The sequence below is a fragment of the Xiphophorus couchianus genome, chromosome 14, assembly GCF_001444195.1.
Source record: "Xiphophorus couchianus chromosome 14, X_couchianus-1.0, whole genome shotgun sequence".
Lineage (NCBI taxonomy): Eukaryota > Metazoa > Chordata > Actinopteri > Cyprinodontiformes > Poeciliidae > Xiphophorus > Xiphophorus couchianus.
Genome location: NC_040241.1, coordinates 9,909,476 through 9,918,730, shown reverse-complemented (window position 1 = coordinate 9,918,730; position 9,255 = coordinate 9,909,476). Strand labels below are relative to the sequence as shown.

The window sequence follows — 9,255 nt, the reverse complement described above, 5'->3', positions numbered from 1 at the left end:
CTGGACACGGTCTACCCCGCAGGCCGCTCCAAGCCAGCAGTCATGTGTTGGAGGAGCCGAGCTGGAAAAAGTGATGGAACGCTAACAGCATCCAGAAAGATGTGCTCCGGCCAAGCATCTGGTATTTTAGAAACATCTTTCCCCCTCAGCTGGGCCTGCTGCAGCTTGTGTTTGTATAGACAGTGTGTGTGTGTGTGTGTGTGTGTGTGTCTGTGTGTGTGGTGGCTTAAAACTTATGGTTAAAAAACATCAAGCGAAACCGATTGTGAAAAGATATTGCAGAATCAGATGATGACAGGCGAAGCAAAGGCTTTTTGCGGATCGCTTTCCCTCCCTCCAATATTTCCTCACCCTCTGCGAAACGATTCCCTTTATAAGCCTCGGCCTCAAACCCCTCCTTCCATCCGCAACTATGTCTTGTCTGGTTTTGCTCTCTGTTTTCTCCATCCCTTCATTCCTTTCCGCTTTAACTCCTGATGTGCTGGCAGCTACGCAGTAAACAACCACAAACTCCAAGTAAAGAGTCACAAACAGAAGAGGAAAGTATGTGGTTGTGGCTCGGCGTCACATTTAATTTCACTGGCCTATTGTTTGGTGTGTCCAGAAATAAATCTTGGGTGTTTCTTGCTCTCTGACGGCCGTCCTGATCCCACACTTAAAGCCTCATCTGTATTAATTCATTCTGAAAAATCATGTTTTTCTAATGTGGACTTTAATAGATATATAACTTTTGGAGGCAACATGGGTTGTCTTTACAGGGTATCAAACATGTCTGTGTAATATAAAAATTCACAGGAATTTGTGGTCCAATAAATACAAATACTTTCATTTTTTTGGTGTTTTCCATGAATCTGGCCAACTTTTGATCACTTCTGGTTTATTCCTGAGAATGGCTCAAACGCAGCTTCATGATGACCGCTTCCTCTTCCAATTATGAAGAAGACATAAAAATTCCAGTCAAAGTATTGCAATAGTTTTTCCTTTTCTCCAAAATGTGTGGGGTTTTTTGTGCTTTTCTTCACAAAGCTCTTTTTAGCTGAGTCCGTATAACTGAGTCCGTCCTCCCATTGGCTGAGCTCAGGCTGACTCAACTTCCTCCATTTTCCGACGCAGATGAGACAGACACAAATAAGGACGTGTTCCTGTTGACGGTCAGACCACCTGAAACTACTTTGTTACTTCCTCAGAAAAGAAGCGGTGGGCTTTGGTGCTGAAACCTACAAAAGGTTACGTGTGAAAGCAGCGAAGGACGGATTGCGACAACAATAGATTTACTGTGTCTTGCCCATTTATGCAGCTAAATTCAGTGCACGCCGCTTTCTTCTCATTGAAACCATTAAATAGGCGAGTTGAGCTCCACATGCCAAACCGGGCAGATTCAAAACTACCTGGACTGCTTTGTTAGTGCAACACATCTGAGTGAAATCACGATTTTCTTCAGTGTCTGTGGAGGTTTATACTTTAAACCACATTTAGGACATTTCCTTTCTCTCTCTCTCTCAGCATCTGGTTTATTTCTTTCCTGCCCTCTTTCTGTCTCTGTGTCACCTGGAGTTTCCATTTGTTTCACTGAATGTCTCCCATGGGGCATTTCTGAGTAATACTGTATAAAACTCGAGCAATTCAAAGACACTGCAGGATACTGTAAGAGTATAGTTACAATTAGTAATATAAAAACCATTTATAATTGGTTAATGTTTAATAAATCTAAGCTAAATTAACTGTAACAGTGGTTCTCGAACACAGGAAAGACGCCCCATTGTTCCCAGAATAAAACGAGCATCTGACAGTCGACCTAAACAATGACAGAAAGAGGTCAGACAGTGAAGATGTTCCATAGACTTTATGGACTTTAATGGGGGTTAAATTGGAGGTCTGCATGATGCCGAAAGTTCCATGTAATCAGATACTTTCCTTCCTCAAAGCTGATCTCCATGTTTACCAAATTAGCTCCAAATTAGCCCTTTACATCTAAAGAGCAGCAGTTGAATACGAGGTGATGTCTTATTATATCACAGCAATGAAAGATGAGCGTCAGAGGAAAAACTCCTCTGACGCTGTCCAGCTTCACGTTTTCTCTTCACTCCGTCTGTTTTCATCTGGAACCGTATTCATCCTCCCGAACTGATCCGCTCTGCTTTTTGTCTCACAAGTGAGACATTTGGTAGCAAACTTGCAATCCAAATTTTTTTTTTCTTATTTCCCCCCCACCCCTCTCCATCCTCTGCTTTTCTGTCACTGTCGGCCATTTTACCTCGGAGCCCGTACGGCGTGGCTGGGCGGTGCAGGAACCACAGCGCCTCCTCCACGCCGGGCAGGAAGTGGCCGGGATGGGCTGCTTGCAATTCAACCTGGGTCTCTGACTGGGTGACCTACATTCTGGCACCGCAAGCTTTTCCACTGTTGCTTCATTAGCGCCCTTAGCTTCAGTTTGACTCTTATTGTCGGAGCCGCAGTCTTTTCAGTTACAGACTGGAAGAGTTGGTGATGTTGTTAGACGATTTAGAAGAAACTCTCGTCTCTATGTGGCTCGAAATAAGGATTTTTGACGCGGCGCTTTTGTATAAAAAGCAGCAAACGGGGATAATTACAGGCCGCAGAGCCAGTTCTCAAAAGTCACGTAGAGTTCAAAGTGTCCAGACTCTGCAGTTCATCAGACGAGCTACAAAGGCTACCCCATGGTTATTCTAGGAACACCCAGGTCAGGAAGAGGCCTTTATGACCAAGCTGCTGAATCAGAGCCCCCTCTTCCCCCCCACACAACGTTTCACCGCCGGCACAACACAGCCTCAGATCTGCCAGGAAAGCCGCCCTGCGCCTGGATCCGCAGATGCAACCACATCTGCACCGTCGTCCTTCAACCCCCCCCCCACACACTTCATCCTGGGAAAGAACAGCCTCACCTAACTCCCCCTGCCCTTACGCCTCCCTTCAGCGCTGACTTCTGCACAATAAGCAACATCTGCTTCTCATTTCCCCAAAAAACCAAAACAACACGAGGAGCGGAGGAAAAAGAAAGAGGGGTGGGAAGCGGGGGGGTGGGGAGGGGGTCGCCTCACATGAGAAGATTTTCCTTCTCATGTGAGGAGTTGAGTGGAAAAAAAGAGAACGAGGAGTTGCACGTCTGGCTTTGAAGGCGACATATTTTCTCCCCCCATGTTGGATCATTGTCTCCATTTCTGCACCGCGACACTCAAGCTCTTTTAGGTCAACTCTATAAGCAAAAAGAAATAAAAAACTGAAATAAGGGGAGAGGGGAGGCGGGAAGAACACTCCCATATCCACAGGAAAGAATCTGCAACTCAGCGGCTGCAGCGGCCCTAATTACAGTGAGGCTTTGCTGAAGTCTGCAACAAAAAGTCAGGGCAAAGAGGGAGAAAACCGCGAGGAACGGAGAAGGAACCTGAAAGCCAGGGTGAGCAGAGTCTTTGGACAGAGGGGGCGAGAGGGCTAGTTTAGATTGTAAACAGTCGGTTTATGAGTTGAAGTCACACCAATTTAATGCTGACTGCAGGAAAACATCCAACAAACTTGACTGTGCTGCTTATACCCTGCTGGAGGCCAATAACATGACGAGGAACCATCCTCTGAGTTTTACAGGAACCCTGAACGAGGGTCAAAGGGAACCCTGAGAAATGGATTACAAATACTCGACTCGGTCATTGATTTATTGAGGAAATCGTCTGATTTTACGTCTCCCCAAGTTCTCTGCTGAACTTTAAAAATTCAGAGCTGTGCAGAGGTTCTACCTCCCACAGATCTCTTCTGTTTCGCACCTTCATGTTGTAGGTCACATGTGTCAAACTCAAGGCCCGGGGGCCAAATGTGGCTCTGGTGTAGCTTTTTATGTGGCCCTCTACACTCCAAATTATAACAATACGTCCCTCCAGTTTTTCAATAAATCTGCAAAACTCACTCAAAATCTACACATTCCCACATTTTCTTCTCATTTTTACTGTGCATTTTACACAAAATTGGCCAAAAACATTGGGTTAAAGTGATTGCTGCCTCAGCCTTACTTGATGTGAAGTTATAGTCCGATGGTAGTCAATACGACGATTAATAAAAAGTAACTTTTAACATCATACATTAGTGCAAATATCATAAAAATTCCTTACAAATATTCCTAAATCAGCGACACAAAATCTGCGATTTTGATTGCAAAAAAATAAAATAAAATAACACACAAGAACAATCACAAAATCCTGGATGGACTGATCAGTGTGAGAAGATGTTCAATATTATTTAATTTCAACAAACACTTACTGAATGCTGAAACCAACATCTATTTATTGTTATTTTAACAGTTTAATGTGTTTCATCAATGCATTCTGGCACAACCGGCCCTTAATTTAAGAAGATTCAGATTTTTGATTTGGCCCAAAATAAAACTGAGTTTGACTCCCCTGCTTTAGGTCATCACACTAATTTTAAGACCAGATATTATTACAAATTAAAACCTGCTTTCCTTTAAAAGCAGGTTTTAGAGGAAAATGAGAAAAGACCTGATTCATTGTGGAAAACTAACCGACCCTTAAAGAACTTTGATCCACTCTTCTTTGCAGAATTATTTTCTTATTCACAATAACAAACACTTAGTCAGGTTAGTTTTGCCAAACTCTAAAACTGCTTTATCATCTGAAACAATTGAGAGAAACCAAAAAAAAGGAGAAAACAACTGACAGCATATCATTTCCATGTATTAATTGGCTTGCAAAGATTAAATCCCATTTCCTGATCAGAAAAGCAGCAAATGTTGGAGGGTTTATTTTGCTTCCGTTTGGCTTGTGGATCATTAATGGTGGCGTCTCGAACTGTTCTTTGACAAAGATGAGACGTTATTGATCTAACAATAACAATGACAGTGGGGAAATTCAGTTGCTAAGGGAATTTAGGGGAGAAAAGTGCTTGGAAACCAGCACAAAACAAACCAAACGACACATAAAAGAAAGAAACAGCTAATCGTCTCAGCCACTTGTTTCCTCCACTGTCGGGAATCAGTAGGTGGAAAATGTTGGGAGCCACAACCTCAGGGAATTTCCATCAGATTGAACCCAGATTTTGATATTGCAGTAGAGACATTATCCTAAAACTATTCACTGACTGGAGCAAAAACATGCCAATATGATCCGTGCCGTTTTAGAAACCCTGTGTGCGACAAATGGACTCAGAAAAGGTCTGGCTCTGCTGAGATTCGGTTCATGAACCGTCTTTTGAACAGTTCGTGTCATAATACAACCACCACCGTGCTTTCAGAGCTGGAAAAGGGTTGGCATTCTGAAACCAAAACCCTTATAATTGGTCAAACTGTAGACTGCAGCTCTGCAGCATATTTCTGGTTGCCAGTAGTTGATAATGATGACACTATTTGGTGTGAGGGACGGCTTTATTTTGAGGTTTACCAGGGTTCCTCTCCGACCTCAAGCTGTTACACAACATGCTCCTGGATTGAAGCTTTTTGATTTAGTCCCAGGAAAAACGTGAGTCAACCGAAGTTTGCTCCACTTGTGCTCCATCTCTCTGACTGCACATTGGCGGAGGAAAAACTTTGAACCAATTACCTCCAACAGTTTTTGGGACTCTTCTACAATTCTTGGAAATTCATTTTGCTCGAGGGAACGATAAAAACACGCTGCAAAGATCACACTCTCTTTAGCTCAACATGTCTGGGTCCGATCTGCTTTTAAAAGCCCCTTCACTCCCCCAACCCATTTAGTTTGTTTCATCTTGTCGGGACTTACGTGAAACGCAGACATTTAGGCGTTATGCAGAAATACAGAACATTTTACGATTAGAGAAAACTCTTAAAGGGCACAAAGTATGATTCGATCCCATTATACACCACCTTCATACGGTTGGTTTCTTAGAATGCATTTTACCAGCTTCACTCAGGGTTTATTCACGGAAAGAGTCGCATTGACGCCAGAAAATGTCAGATTGAACTTCCTGCCAGCAGCAGTTAAGCGTCTTTGCAGACATCAGTCAGAAGAAATGCTCCGTTCTGCTGCTTTGGTTTTGTGTTTTTTTTTTTGTTGTTGAAACATCAATGAAAACACAAATTTAAACAAATAGGAATATGTAAGTCACAATCTCGTCCAGAAGATATCATGTGATGCACTGAGCTGGAAAGTGAATCAGATTCTTTATGTCCATCAGTTCGTTTTCCAGCAAAAAACGAAAACTCCTCTGGAGCCAAATAGTTTTAATCTGGTGTAGGAAGGAGGAATGCTGCCATCTGGTGGATACGGAGTATATTTCAAATATTTAATAAATGTTGCAATCGTTTCTGTTTCTCCCCATAAACAACAAAAACAAAAAATGTACATGGCCACTTGTTACAAAACAGACAGCATTTATTTAAAGAATATTGAACAATCGGCTTCTAACTCTTGGATTTCTTCATCAACAGCTTTCCTTTGGGTTTGAGTAAAAGAGACTTTCTGTGCTCCTCCGTTCGTCTGGCCTCCTCCTGCTTCTTGTTCCAGGCTTCTACTCCATGATCCACCTCCGAGTTCAGCATCACGATGCGCCTCTGAGGAGAGACGGCGCAGAACCGATGAGTGCGAAGGTCAAATTAAACAGCAGCAAGTAAGAGAAACTTTAATAGTGAGGCTCACAGCTAATGTTTCCTTCTCTTGTCTTCTCCTAATCTGGCCTTTCAGAGGAGGTGCCGGACGTCCGTCTGTCAGCAGAATGATCAAGTTGAGCACAAATGGGAAACAGACCAAAGTGAAGCCGGCTTGTCACACGTCAGTCAAGAAGGAGATACAAGAAGAACATATTGGAAAAGGGGCAGAAACTAGAACGGCACGTCATCCGTTCACGGTGAAGCATCATGCAGGACGGATGCTTTTCTTCAGGAGGGACAGTGAAGCTGGTCAGAGTTAATTAGAAGTCGAATAGAACTAAATCAGGGCAAAACCTTTAGGAGATTGGAAAAAAAACCTTTAGACTGGTACTTAGGCTCACCTCACAATGTCCTGATATGGTCAGAACTAGAATGAATTGGTTTGTAAAAAACTCTTTATGTGTTGAAATGGAATTGAGAATATGTGAGCTGAGAAATTGATGTTTACCGATGTTCTCAGTCTGTCCTGACTGAGGCAAAGCTTTTTTTTTTTTTTTTGCGTGGAGAAATTGCTCTAAAAAGTTAGACTCTAGACATACAAGCTGGTAGAGAAAAGCCTGGCAGCCATAACTGCAGCAGAAAGCAGTTCTATAAAAGTACTGACTCAGGGAAGTGAACACGAAAACAGTTCACAGATTGTATCCGGAAAAAAATTAAATAAGACCTAACTTCTGCTCTACTGCATAAAACTCCAATAAGATACAGCTCTGGGAAAAAAATTAAAAGACCACTTTAAATGATCAGTTTCTCTGATTTTACTCTTTATAGGTTTATGTTTGAGTAAAATAAATGTTGTTCTTTTATTCTATGAACTACTGACAACATGTCTCTGAAATTACAAGCAAAGATTTTGTATTTATTTGCAGAAAATAAGAAATGGTCAAAATAACGAAAAACGTGCAGTGCTTTCAGAGTTCAAATAATGCAAAGAAAACAAGTTGATATTCATTTACAAACAACAAAACTAAAGTTTTAACTCAGGAAGAGTTCAGAGATCAATATGAGGTGGAATAATCAGGAGGTTTTCAATGGAGTTCAGTGCAGTGGGCTCTTCATTTTTTCCAGAGCTGTATATTGAAGTTTGCAATTGTAACAGGACAAAATCTGAAAATGTTCATGAGGCATGAACACTTTTCCAAGGCTTTGGAAATCCAATAATTCCCTTTACTTGCATAGCTGTGGCTGAGTGACTGCTACTTGAAATGTTTAATAACAACATTAGCTTACAGTAAAATTAATATTAATTCATTTTAAAACACTAAACAATGATTTATGTGTATTGAAATTGCTGACTTCCAATATACATAAATCGCCGCTTGTTCTTCGTTCCAGTTCTTTTTCGATCCCACAAAAGTATAATTTTGGTTCAGAGCCCAAAATTGCAGATGTGCACAGTAGCAAAGGAAGCAGCTTCCATTTGACACACAGTGATGAGCTCAGCTCCGTTTAGCACAACAAAACAGTGATAATAAAGTACCTTCAAAAGACCAGTCAGGCAGATCTGTCATTGGTCCGTATTCTGTCCCACTTCTGGCCAGACCGTGTCTGCAAGCACAAGCACACAAATAACTAAACACAACTAATCCTAGGTACAGAAAATGTCTTAAATATTATTGCAAAGAAACTAAATTGGTGATGAGACTGAATCCACAGGTGGCAACAGACTAACATTAGGTTTTCAGACAAAAGCCAGCACAGAATAATTCGTACCTAATCTACATATTTTGTGTACCTACGAAGTGGTGTTTCAAACGAGTTTCAAAACGATATTACAAAGCAATTTTGTGGCCGAATTTTGTTAAACCTGTCGGTAAATGTAGTGAACTGGGTAAAGAAAGACATTGTTAAATGTTGGTGAAGATCTGAGCATCTTGTCTTTAAAAATGAGGGAAATTTCAATGAAGTTTGGCAGAGGTTGCACAACTTACTCTAGCCTCCATTTTTGTCCAGCTTGTACTCCACATGTGGAGCTGAAGTGTCTTCCTGAAAGTTTCAGGGCTTCGAAAAGAACAAGAAGAAACCAGAATCACCTAATTAAAACCACTTACAAACTGTTTTTGTTTTTTTTTTAAAAAAAACACAAATCAGCGGAAGCTTGCTGTCAAACGGTTAGCATCGACGTTAGCATTTGCAGTTAACCAGCGCGGTTGGTAGATAATAGTAGAAAAAGAAACGACCGATAAGCAAAACTGTTTACGGTTACAAAACTCTTCTTTCAATATTGCGCTGACAGTGGATACGAGAGACTTAAAGTTCAACCTCTGTCTCACCTGAACAGCACAAAGTCCTGATGGGCGCCGCCATGTTGCCTGTACTACTCAGTACCGACCAGCAGAGGTTGCTAAAGACTCGCTCTTGTCCTATTTGTCAATTTCACGTCATCAAAATGGAGAAAAATAAATCGGTTGTATCGATATCTGCATTGTCCTTTTGTTACTGTTTACATAATTTGTCTTCGGTTCCTGCCTGACTTATGTTCTTAGTTTGAACAAATTTTCAGTCAAATCAAACAATTTCATGACATAATTTTACCCCAAAATAATCTCATTCTTGTTGTTTTTCTTTACTGATTTATTGTTTTTACTCTTTGCATTCTTTTAGTATCTACAATATTTTGTCTCGTTCCA

General features: G+C 41.3%; 1 protein-coding gene across 1 annotated transcript; it reads right to left on the bottom strand.

The window, feature by feature from the left end:
- Positions 1-6,321: 6,321 nt before the first annotated feature.
- mrpl52 (mitochondrial ribosomal protein L52) lies at positions 6,322-9,005 on the bottom strand. The gene is made up of 5 exons (XM_028037266.1): positions 8,899-9,005; positions 8,557-8,626; positions 8,106-8,173; positions 6,618-6,682; positions 6,322-6,532 (listed from the first exon to the last, which is right to left on the bottom strand). Exons 1-5 carry the CDS (start codon positions 8,930-8,932, stop codon positions 6,383-6,385), a joined length of 387 nt encoding a protein of 128 aa, XP_027893067.1. The 5' UTR covers positions 8,933-9,005; the 3' UTR covers positions 6,322-6,382.
- Between the last annotated feature and the right edge of the window lie 250 nt (positions 9,006-9,255).

Coding starts and splice junctions, on each gene's coding strand:
- mrpl52 (XM_028037266.1), bottom strand. CDS start 8,932: ATGGCGGCGCCCATCAGGACTTTGTGCTGTTCAG. Junction 8,174..8,556: donor GGACAAAAATGGAGGCTAGA/GTAAGTTGTGCA, acceptor TTGTGCTTGCAG/ACACGGTCTGGCCAGAAGTG. Junction 6,533..6,617: donor AAGAGAAGGAAACATTAGCT/GTGAGCCTCACT, acceptor GTCTCTCCTCAG/AGGCGCATCGTGATGCTGAA.